The 13,143-nt window shown below is 33.0% G+C and overlaps 1 protein-coding gene across 3 annotated transcripts in view; it reads right to left on the reverse strand.

Annotated features, from left to right (window-relative positions):
• The window catches only part of DhpD (guanine deaminase), a 46,893-nt gene that overhangs the window by 11,482 nt on the left and 22,268 nt on the right, over positions 1–13,143 (reverse strand). For all 3 annotated transcript variants that reach the window (XM_075375522.1, XM_075375521.1, XM_075375520.1), the window contains 2 exons: positions 8,749–8,856; positions 7,826–7,933 (listed from right to left, as the gene is read on the reverse strand). In XM_075375522.1, coding sequence (XP_075231637.1) covers positions 7,826–7,933; positions 8,749–8,856 — 216 coding nt within the window. The remainder of the gene's footprint in view (positions 1–7,825; positions 7,934–8,748; positions 8,857–13,143) is intronic.

Raw genomic sequence — 13,143 nt, forward strand, 5'->3', positions numbered from 1 at the left:
TATATTAAATAGATTATAATTGCATTATCCATCATCAACAATATTTTAATGATAATTATTAGAATTACTAACTATAAAGTATAAATCTTTTCAATGAATGACAAACTGAACAAAATTATATAATAAACTTTCTAAAAAGATTTACTTAAAAATGCCTTCTGCTGAATCTACGACCATTTTCAGTGACTATTTAATTAATTGGTATTCTTTGTACTGATTTATACTTAAAAAACTTTACTACATTTTATATCTAGTATACATATTTTTTTTGCTTATTTTTTCTTTTTTTTGGGTTATACAGGCATCAACTTCTAAGGTCATTAGTTGTTGTCACATTCTTTAAGAAGAGGTTCAAATCACAATCAGGTTCATCATATGTAAGGGTGTAAAGGGCCCTTACATTTTATTTAAAAACACTAAAAAAAATATAAAACATTAAGGACACATATAAACACTAAGAACACTTACAGGCCCTGATATTAAAAATAAAAAAATAAATAGAATACAAAATTATAAATGAACAAGAGCGGCCTCACAATACCAACATTCTCTTTTTCCTCTGGCAGTTGACTGCTCTCCTATAAATTGTCCTGTAGGACTTAACCCATCGGGGTCCCCCCACATCATAGAAGCAATTCGACCACCTGTTCAGGATGGCCGAAGAACCCATTGGCGAGGAGGCTGCCCTTTCTAGTCCTGACCTACCTGGCTCCAGGCATGCCTTGTGCATACCCTTTGGCTCACGCCCTCTGTCAACCCTCAAGGGTCCCCCATGCCATCATTGTATATGCCCTGACTCCCCAACGGTTGCATGCAAGCGAGCTCGGGTGCCCTAGGCAAGAAGGCTACCTCCCTGCTCTATACATGCCACGCTTCAAGACTACACTTTTTTATATTTTATTATACATAAAATTAAACTACACCCTTAGATATTCCTTAATACAACTTTAATTTCCTTAGCGACTTGTTAATAGTCCACTGGTGTGCAGATATGCATCTATTTCTTCTTCATTTCCATTTTGCAAATCAGTAACAATACTATTTCTTAGACCAAACCTCTTTCTGAGGTCCTCATATATGGCACACTCTTCCATTAGATGCTTGATTGTAAGTGTTTTATTACAAACACCACACATTGGTCTTTCTGCATTGGTTAACAAATATGAATTTCTTATTCGTGTATGACCGATTCTAAGTCTGGTCAGCGACACTTATTCTCCGCAAGTCAGCTTCATGTTGCTCTTCCATTTATATGGAGAAGTTTTAACTGCGTTTAGTTTAGTATATTTAACCTTCTCCAACCATTACTCCACCTGTTTCTTATTATATTAGTTAGACCATTTTTAACATCTGCCACCATTCGTACAGGAATTCTATCCAGGCTATCAAAGACTGTTGCCTTTCTGGCAGCTTTGTCTGCGCTTTCATTTCCTGCAATATCAGCATGCCCTGGAGTCTGTACAAATATGCATCCTTGTCCTTGTCCATTCAAAATGGATAGGATATTTGTGATAAGGACGTCTTTAATATTATTGTTCTGAATTGCAGTAAGTGCACTTAACGAATTGGAACATATAAGCACTCTATCTTTGCAGAAATGTTCAGAGTAGCGAAGAGCTTACTATATGGCAATAAGTTCTGCCATATAAACACTTGCCTTATCTGGTAGTTTCCAATAATGGGCTTCTCCATTTACATATATGGAGCATCCAACAGCGTCTTCGGTTTTAGAACTATCAGCATAAATTTTAATATATTCTTCATAATTACTGATGGTTGGTAAAAATCTCTGTTGGATGATTAATGCCGGTTTCTCTTTTATTTTTTCACAGGAGAGATCTAATCTTGTATTTACTGTTGGTAAGAGCCATAGCAGTATTTCTCTTGTAGAAATTGCTGTCTCAGTAGGAGCAATTTTATACTTTCTTGTTAGTTCGTGATACCGTATTCCGGCTGGTCTGGAATAGGTAGCACGAAGTTCGTATAATGCAGCCAAAAGATGATTGTTAAATATTTTATTATTTATATGAGTAGGATAGTCCCATACATTTGCCACATATCTTAGCAATAGGATATCTCTTCTATAACATAGTGGCATAATTCTAGCTTCTGACATTAGACTAGTCGCCAGACTTGTACGGAATGCGCCTGTGGCATATCTTATTCTGCTGCTATGAATTACGTCTAACTTTTGTAAATCCAACTTTCTAGCGGATGAATATACAACACATCCGTAGTTGAGTTTTGATTGAACCAATGCTTTATACAGCCTCAGTAATGTTTCTTTATCTGTGTGCTCAAATTGATATTGGATAAACATTTAATAATGTTTAGGGCTTTTTTCATCTATCACTCAAGTCCTATATGTGATCCCCATGCAAGGGATTTATCTAGTAATAGACCTAAAAATGCACATTACTGCATTCTATTGGGTGGTCGTCATCAAAACAGGACTTTGGTGAGGAATTCTCTTCCTACAGAAGTGTACAGAGCACACTTTCTCTGGTGAAAATTTGAAACCATTATTCCTCGCAACTTCATTGAGGGCGTTTATCGCTCGTTGCAATTTGTACTTCATCATAGCTGTAATATTGCTGACATACACAACTGCCAGATCATCAACATAAATACTTTTGCTGATTTCTGCTTGAACAGCTAATATTAGTTTATTGAGGGTGATCGTGAACAAGGTACCGCTCAACGGCAAGCCTTGTGGTATGCCATTTTCCAATCTTTTTTCTGATGAATATTCATTGTTAATGCATACTTGGTAAGTACAGTCATTCATATAGTTGCCGAGTAAAATTGGCAGATTGCCATGAATGCCCCATTCATGTAATTGAAGCATTATCCATGTTGCCAGGTCATATCAAATGCCTTCTGCAGATCAAAGAAGATTCCAACACAATGTTTTCTTGTGATTAAGCTATTATATATGATATTTTGTAAGTTAATCATATGATCAGTAGTTGAGTGGTATTGCCAAAAACCTGTCTGGGAAAAAATCCAAATGTGAATGTAAGAAATGGATTTTGAGTGACATGTTACAACCATGTTCTTTGTAGTTTTGAAGAAGTTCACTCACAAGTTCTCTGTAGTTACTGGCCTTATGATTTCCAAGGAAGTTTTGTTTACCACATTTTGAAATGATTTCCATACAGAAACCTCCAAGTCATTCAAACATTCTTCAAACGCTGGATCACTCATTAGTTTTGTTATTTGTGGTTCAACAAAAATACCTTCATTTATTTTGGACTCTTATATTAGAAAATTTGTTTTTTTAGAAACTGAAACCCTACACTATTATGATACTTTTTATTAACAAAATTTTTGAATAAACCTAGCTTAATGTGTAGTAGAGGAAGATAAACTTTTTCTGGTTTTACTAATGCCAGACTAACAACATTCTTCTCTTCTACAGTCAGTACCTCTCTCTTTGGCCACTGCTCATTTAGTAATGGTTTTTCCTATCCCTGTTAACCCACTTGCATAAAAAGCAACAGAATTTAATGTATCCAAGTAAAAGTGCTACTATTTTCAGATCTCTACAATATGCCATAATGTTTCTCACACAGAATCCTGCCCAATAAAAATTTCATATTTTCACAAGACTCCATGTGAAGAACAGTTTATGCTAATGGTATTGATGGGTATTTATTTCCAATGTGAAGTAGAACAGCTTTCAAACTAAGGTTTGACAAGTCAATAAAAAGTTGCCATTCGTAAGGATGGTGCATATGTCCCAAAGCTTCCAGTAATGAGTCCACATAATGATGTGGCCTCATACTCTAATACTCAATACTATAATGACAGTATACAAGCATGAGCAGGTCGGAACTCTACCTCGCGCAATGAGGTAGAGTTCTGAGCTGCTTGTGCTTGTGAGACACTCCGACTGTGAAGTCTCCAACATAAGATGATTTTCAGCCCAGAGAAAACCACAATGATGTTGCTTACAGACCGATTGGCTGCTACCCGACGAATCCAGGTCCAGATGTCTGGTCTCTCCATTTGGTATATTACAACTCAAAAATACCTGGGTGTTATCCTTGATGAGAATTTTCAGTTCAAGGGGCATTTACAGTATGTAGAAAAAAAGGTCGCTGATGCCTTTTATGGAATCCGTAGAGTCATTCATCCCGATTGGTGGTTGAATTACCGTACGATGCGTATCCTTTACAAAGGTGTCAGCAAAGTTATTATGCTGTATGGTGTGCCTGTCTGGGCTCACTGCAAGGTTTTTAGATATTGCGCAGACATTTGATGCGGGCCCAACAACTCCTCTTGCTGGCTGTTATAGGTGGTTATAGAACAGTCTCGTGGGAGAAAGTCTGTGTTATAGCCGGAGTCAAATCAATAGATATCTTGGCTAATGAGCGTAAGGAACGCTACATTTCCAAGGTAAATAACCTATTGATGTCAGAATGAAAGCAGGAGATTGAAAATCGGGGCCTTGCGCCTTGGCAGGTCAGGTGGGACGAATCCCCCACAGGTCGCTACAAGCATGGTATATTTCCTATAGTGTCTGATTTAGGTGGATTGGATGGGTCTCCCTCAATTGGTATATCACACAGTATCTCTTCGAGCATGGTGCCTTTCGGGAAAGTTTGGCTAGGTTTCATTTGGTGGATTCGAGTCAATGCCTGGATTATGGGACTGATGATACAGTGGACCACGTCCTCTATGTCTCTCCCTGATACGAGGTTGAACATTCATGTGCTGTTAGGGAACTTGAGAGAGTACATTCCTTTCCGGATCTCTGTATTAAGTGGATGATCCATGAGGAGTGGTCTATAGTGGCTGGTTTTCTTCTCGCCCTTGTGGTGTGTAGGTCTGCAGAAGGAATTTAATCGAGGTACTCGATCGTGGTAGGATCCTGGGTGGCTAGGGTTCTGGCTAAGGCATTGGATTGGTTGGAGCTAGGCGCATTCGCATCGTGCCATGGTTATATTGGTATTGTTTGTGATTCGCTTTTGGGCTTCTGCTGGTAGGGGTGGCCGTGCCACTAGGGTATGTTAACCCGTGCGGTCATGATCGTGACTTAGTAATGCCACATGAGACACCATGATGGGACCGGGTGGGGGTGCAGGGTTTGTCCCCGGTTCCTGTGCGGACCGGAATGAAGTTGCATTCCCCTTACTAGGTGACCTTAATTGGGTGTAGGTCTGAATTTCTATGTTGTGTATAACATAATTTGGACTGGAATGAGTATAGCACTGATTTAACTTCAAACTCGTTCGTTTTCTGAAACATTCACAGTCACGAACAGTGTTGTCAAATTTTTACTGGGGGTTTCGCGCTTCCGTGGTTTCGGTCAGTTAGTTTGAGGGAATCATGTTAGGTTGGATGTGAAGATGTCAGTTTGAGGACTATGTGAAGGCGAAATTTGATTTGTATTTACTGATGCAAATGTGTGTCGAGGAATTTACATCGGTGGTATTCTGACCAAGGCCTGGCTGATGACTATCAGATGTAATCAATTAGAGGGTCTAAAGACGACCTCCAGTAAAGCCCCTCAGGGGTTGGAATGGAGGGGGGTGTGGTGACTGGCAACGTCACAAGGTGGGTGTCTTACCCCTATGGGGTTGGGATGTAATGACATTATACTAAGTTTTCATACTGAGAGAAGAAATGTTCAAATTCTGACTGTATCATGGAAAGCACTTATGTTAGTGTTTGGTTGTAAAAGATGCTATCGTTTCAGTTTTGATGCCAGTATTTCTGCTTGATTATTTGATAAATTTATAGATCATGAACTGAATCATTTAATTTTGAGTGATTAATTAAATGGGTTCGTTATATCTATTTTCTAAAAAGTTTGGATCTCTTTCATCATCCCTGATGTCAGCACAAGATTTGCATTTTCATCATCTAAGTTCCATGTTTCTGATGGTACTGGAATTGGAAGCTCTTGGCTATGTGGCACTGGCTGCATGTGAGAGGGAATATGAGGGTATTTAACAGTATGTCTAGTTTTAGCTGTTATCCCAGATCTTTTTACACAAAAATAACACAGTCTGTGGTATGATTCTTTGGTTCACTCCAAACCACTGGAATTGCAAATGGCATGTGACGAGATCCACTTAGTCAACTAGTCAACAGTGTTACACAAGAAGCACAGCAAATATGAGAGGCCCAAAATTTATCCTGATCACCTAATTTACATCCAAAATACAGTTCATACGACTTTTTTGTCAGTGGAGTTATATTTATTTTCTGAAATTTCAACATTACCTCACCACCGATGTAGCAGAAGTTGTTTGGATGATTAATGCAACTGCGAAGCAGTGTTAATACATTACAATAACTAATATTGTTTAAAAAGAAACACTTTATAAACACACTAATTTAATAAACATACACTCACTTTACTGAACAACACATACCTGCAAATATGAAAGCCAGCTACAAAACTGAATGTTAAACATACAAGAACTCACACTTGAATGAGAATTACAAAAATTTCTCTAGTCTGCATGGCAGTTTATAAGTAAATATAATAACGACAGAAATAAGTAATGAGTGGATGATATGATTATATTAAGAATGAGTCACATTCTTGATCATTTTAATTACAGTGTAAATAATAAACATGATTACTAATAACTAAGAAATCAATGTGACAGCAATTGTACTGTAATAAATAAACAAAAGCTATTTAGTTGATAAAAAAATATAATAAAATATGTTCACAAAATGCTATGCTTATGAAGTCATGCATGATACTACCTGAAAATAAGAATGGTAGTTACAAAAAAATAAGTCTGATAGAGGAATTCTGATTTCATATTTGAAATCAGCATGTAAAATACTACAAGAATCAGTTATTCACTTTCACTTAACAAAGTCATTGTTGATCAGTGTTATGTATTTAAATGTAAATATAAGAACTGAAATTAAAGGAGCAGAATAAAAATAATAAAGATCAATTCTTACTTCTTTAAAAATAACAAAGTTAAAAACAATTAAAATTTTACAAAGAAGTAACACATTTAAATAACTGGACAATATACCCATAGCAAGACAATACAGCCTTGTGTGAGGTATTAACATCAATGCTACCAGCAAGTGCTGATCCTTAGCAATAACAATAGAACAGTATTTTGTACAACCACATATCTGAACATGTAAGCGGGATGCATGCATATTAATACAGGTGATACACTCATGTACAGTAGGTAGCGCAAATGTTAAAAGCTGACAGTCAATACTGTTGTGACATGAAGAGCTTTTTCGAATAATGCAGCTTGGTGTAGGCAGGAATAGGAAATATATTAAAAATTATAAATAAATTTTAACGTTTATAAAATATCTATCACATCAGTCATTTGTGTTTTAAATAACTATACCTTGTAATTATGCAGTCTTAAGAAGAATATAGCAAATGTAAGTTTGAAAATCCTAAATGTGAAAGATAGTAAAACATCTTGAAGTTCTGAGGAAGTGAAAACAAAAAAGGTATTTCAGTTTCACCCATTTCTTTAATAATTCCAGTAAAGCAGAGCTTTATCATTCATTATATAAAAATAAACATTTTTAGATTACTGAATAATACAACTGTTGTACTGTTGTTGTTGTTTCTATATAGAAACTGCCTCTGAAATAATTTCTTTCTCTATCTATCCTTAATATAAGAGTTAAGGTTTACTTTGATTGGTTCTCAATTATATTATACCTACTTTGTCCAGCAGCATTATTATCAAGTGAGGGTATTATCCAAGCTGTATTCTATAGAATTCTAGGCAACCATTGTCTGAATCAATTTAAAATAATAAATTTCAGTAACCTTAAATTATAGAAAAAAATAGCTTATAAATCAAGTTACCTTTTTTGTTAATAGCCCTGCTTTATCATAAACATCAGTGTAACTGCTACACTCAGGGAATATTTCTTTTACATAATTTACTTCATCTTTATTTTCTGATATATGTGTCTGCAATTATAAAAACAAAATTAATCGGCTAAAAATTATTTCAGAAATAATCCTAATTGTTCAATAGCTGAAACCTAATGGAAGATTCAGGTGTTTTTTTTAATTCTCACTTACCTTCTTATGTACCAAAACAATTTTTCAGTAATGCACTAAGTTAAAGAAGCAGTTTTTTATAGATTTTCCTCATATAAAAGATTTTGAGAAATCAATCACGAATTCAAGCAGACACAATAGAATCCTAGGCAAGATAACTATACTTCTCGTAATTTGATGGCCACAATACCAAGAACATAGATGTAATAACATTTGCAGTAACCTTGAAAATAGAAGTATTCAGTGTACTTTTATTAAATATTAATAATTAAAATAATGTCTGATTAACTGGGTAGGTAGATGAAATAAGTTAAATAATTATGAGAACAGATTACTTCTATTTGGCTACATAACTACTGACTTCTAGCTAAAAAAAACCCAATCAGTGCTTTAAAAAAAAGGAACCAGTCTACAAAGTACCAAAAAACATTTTTTTTAAACAATCTATTTTTTAATTGAATTCTTTGAAGACACTTTAAGCTGCCACATAACAAATGTTGAGAAATACAATCTATATTTTGGTTGTTCTGCAATATACTACTGTAATTTTATGTTAGAACTTCTAAAATTTCAAATCTATTCAACACAACTTTAACTTTCATACAAGACTAATAATAATTAAAATAAATAAATAACATAAGTATTTGTAGGTATCAAAAAAAATAACAAAAAATATTCAATTGTACATTAAAAAAATTAGGTTATCCTATAAATTAACTGACCTGGATATACAAATCATGCTTTTTTGCAAGTTCTGCTAGAGTCGTCATTAATGGCATATCACAAGTCACAGCAAATCGAGGTGTTATAATCAACTTCACTAATGAATTCTGTAAAATTATAGAAGAGATATTTAAACAAAGAAATTTTCATTATACGAAACACCCACACATGTGCATACATTTTAATAATTAGAACATATTATCTACCTTGATTTTTACCTATAAACTACAATTCAAAATATCTTCTTTATTATTTACTTCATGTAAAAGAAAACTGATAATACAAGGTCTGTAAATAAAGTAATGAGACAGGTTCAGAAAAACGTTTTATTTACAATCTAAATATAAATGGACTCTATCATCTTTGAAATAGTTCCCTTGGGAAGCCGTGCAATGCTTCAAATGGTTTTCCCACTTTTCATAGCAGTGTTGGAACTCAGAAACTGGAATATCCTTCAAATGGTCGGTTACATTTTTTAAAATGTTTTCTACTGTTCCAAAATGGTTCCTTTGAGGTGTTTTTTTAAAGTCTGTAACAGGAAAAAGTTGCAGGGACTCAAGTCAGGTGAATAAAGTAGTTGAGGCACAACAGGAATGTTTTTCTTTGCCAAAACTCATTAATTGAGAGTGCAATGTAAGAAGGTGCATTGTAATGATGCAGCATCCAGTTGTCTTTGATGGTTGGTCTCATGCAGGAAAATCTTTTCCACACGCAGTCTTCCAAGAATTTATAAGTAAACGTATTGATTTACAGTCCTGTAGGCAAAAACTACTTATGGACAATGCCATTACTATCAAAGAAACAAATTAGCATGATTTTGATTTACTCATTTTTGCTTTCTTGGGACGTGGTGAGTTTGAAATGTGCCACTCCTTAATCTGGCATTTTGTTTCTGGGTCGTAGTCAAATATCCAACATTCATCACCAGTAATAACATTTTTTAGAAAATCGGGATGTTTTAATTCGCCCTAGAAGATCGTGGCACACTTCCATCCTGTTGTTTTACTGTTCCACAGTGAGGTTTTTTGGAACCAATTTTGCACAAAATTTTTTCATTGACAATTCGTTTGTTACAATTTGAGGACTGTGGTATGGTTAAAATTCAACTGTTCTGCAATCATTCTGACAGTTAGTTGCTGGTCGTACTGTAACAAGTCTTGGATTCACTTCACATTGTCGTCACTTTTTGATGTTAATGGTCTTTCAGAGTGTGGATCATCTGCAAGTGATTCCTGGCTATCTGCAATGCTTTAAACCACCTAAAAACTTGGCATTGACAGTGCATCATCTCCATATGCCCTTTTTAATTTTGAAAAAGTTTCAGTAGCATTCTCACAGAGTTTAACACAAAACTTGATTGCATAACATTGTTCATATTTAGTATCACTTATTTTTATAATGCACAAGAAAAACCGTTTCATAAAAAGTTTGTTTACATCTCATGTGGCAACAGTAGTCTAAAAATATTAATATCTAACATAAATTAGCTGCTCATATAACCATATGTTTACTAATAAGTTTACAGTGTTGTAACTTTGGGTGCCAAAAAATACTAGTCTCATTACTTTATTTACAGACCTCATATGTGTGTATTTATATACACACAGAGTGAATCATGAAGTTCTTCTGGGATTTTCATAACCTATTATACTCTTGAAAATAATGGAAAAAGTACATATAATCAATCATATGTCCTATAAAATGCTTCATTTGCCCATTACGGCTAGTGAAAGATTTTTCTTGAATTTCAGTTACCCCAATGAAATGAGGTCCAACTGAAATTTTTAGGTCGTTAATTAATGTATAGAATTAGTGATTTCTTATGGTTATTGACCTGAAAAAATGACATAAAATAAGTCCCAGAACTGTATCTGCAATAGTCTTTGAGAAATATGGGATGAAAACAAATAAGTTGGGGTAAAAAACCTAGTTTTTAAAATTTGATCTACAATAACTTTGTTAAATGGGTAATAAAATCATATAAAACTTTTAAACAAAACTTGTAAAAAATTTAATTCTGAAAAAAAAAATGGTGTAAGATAAGTTGAATAAAACAAAGAAAAGTTAAAAAATTAAATGTTTAGTTAGAAACAGTACACTAGACCATAAGTGAATTATACGTACCAGTTTATAATAAATCTTCAAAAATGAGCCTACCATTTTCAACTCATTTCTTGGCATGCTTCTGTAGTGCTCTTGTTGCTCATTGTAGTTTTCAGGGCTGTCCTTAAGTTGCTCAGCCCGAATCATAATGTGGACAATTAATTCCTTACAAGAATGCATTTTTGTTTTGAATACAACATTTTTCATCCATTCCCAGACGCAAAAATCAAAAGGTGTTAGATCAGTCAATCTTGGTGGTTAGGAATGTGGACTTCAACAATCAATCCATTTCTCAGGGAAATGATTTAAGTGAATGGAAACAGCAGAAGAGAAGTGGGGAGGTGTGTCTTCGTGCTGGAAGTATACTTCGCAAAATTTTTAAATTATATTTAACTTATACTTTAAAACCATACAAAAATTTAAAACCTTTTATTTAAATTAAAAATTTTAAATTATAATCCCAACAAGAGATAAAAACATAAAATATAAAAATTTTAAAAATATTTAAAAAAATTGTTTAAAATTACAAAGATCAATTAATGAAAATTAACAAAGTCAAAATTAAAATGTAAAAATGTAATTAAAATAAAGATAGAAATTAAATAATTAAAAATTAATACTTTTAAAATAAAAAAAAATTAAGCAAAGCAAAATCATGTGATAGCCATTTATTATTAATTTTTTATTATTTTAATTTTATCATTACTGAGATCGTATTTTTATATATGTAGTTTTTAATTTCAATACTTTTAATTTTTATATTTGTTAAAAAAAATGTTTAATTTATGGATTTTTAAGTTTTGTGTTGTATTTTTAACTTTTTAATTTTAATTTTATATAAAAATGTATATATTAAATTTTTATATATATTTGATCATAGTTTTGAATCTAATATGTAGCTTAATATAAAATGTGATAAATGTGAATTACAACTGAAGATGTGGGTTACCACGAAAGTACTTTTGTAGAGATTATAAACAACTAAAGTAAGTGTCATCTTACTTACGTTTTAATTCTGTACTCGGTTGGATCAAGTTAGATTATAATATATTAGTAAAGAGGTGATATAGGTGTTGAAATTACCTTTAGAAAAAATAAATAAAAAAATAAAAATAATAATAATAACAATTATATATATATATATATAGGGTGTCTGAGCTAAAGGTATTCAAAAGAAACATCCCAATCCTGTAGGGGGAAGAATTGCCTTGTGACGCTTCCGGTCGCCACCCCCCCCCTGTTCTTTGCCCTGTATTCAAAAGTAACAGCTTATATTAAGAGAACCAGTTAATATAATTTAATAATTTTTTGTTTAATAAACACAGCAATACCTAAAGTTTTAACTCAGGTTAGCCAAGTTCAATGTATCCACCTTTTGTCACTCAGCAGATGTCTAGAGGTTATAATCTAACTCTTGCCAAGTGTTTAGGTCCACCTGTGGCATTATTAGACCAGCAACTTTAATAATTCTTTGTTTTAAATCATCCAAATCTAAAACTTTTCTTTAGTATACACAACTTTCAATAAATCTCCAAGCATAAGTGTCCAAAGGAATAATACCTAGAGATCTAGGTGGCCGTGGAGTTAGACCTCCTGTTTAATCCAACATCCAGGGAGATTTATTCAAGAACATAGTAAAGTCTAGATGAAGTGTGGTGGAGCACCATCTTGTTGGAAATTGTATTATATAAATTAAAAATAGTATTTTCAACCCTTATTTAATCCCAAAAAGATCATTTTTTATGATACCTTTTTATTTTTTAGAGGAATTTCCTCAGATAGTACCACTGTAAGATTTTCTAGATAACATAACTTAAATGTAGAGTTTTTAAATGAAATGTTATATTATTTATATAAATAAATTGAAGATACTTTTTTTAACCATTATTATTGTTTAATGTTTGATTATTATGGTATGCTATAATAATAAAATATTTCAAAAATAGCCAAAATATAATTGATATGATATTTAGGCTAATGTTATTTGGATAGTTACACCATTTTTACTAGAAAATTGAGAATAAAATTATATAGAAAACACAGAGTAAAAATAATGAACATTTCTGCATTCTATAAGCCTTAGTTCACATTTAATAATACACTTCTTACATATTAGTATTCCTTTTCATTTGTTTTATCACGATGCAATTTGCGATTTCTCAATTTTATGCTTATTTTTTTCTTAAGAATAGTGTTTTTGTTTTGACCAAACAAAATTTTAAATAAAATTACAAGCTGTAAAATAAAATAAACCTTTTTTTTTAAAAACCCAAAATTTAAAAAAAGGTGCG

Source organism: Lycorma delicatula, chromosome 9, assembly GCF_047948215.1.
Source record: "Lycorma delicatula isolate Av1 chromosome 9, ASM4794821v1, whole genome shotgun sequence".
NCBI classification, from domain to species: domain Eukaryota; kingdom Metazoa; phylum Arthropoda; class Insecta; order Hemiptera; family Fulgoridae; genus Lycorma; species Lycorma delicatula.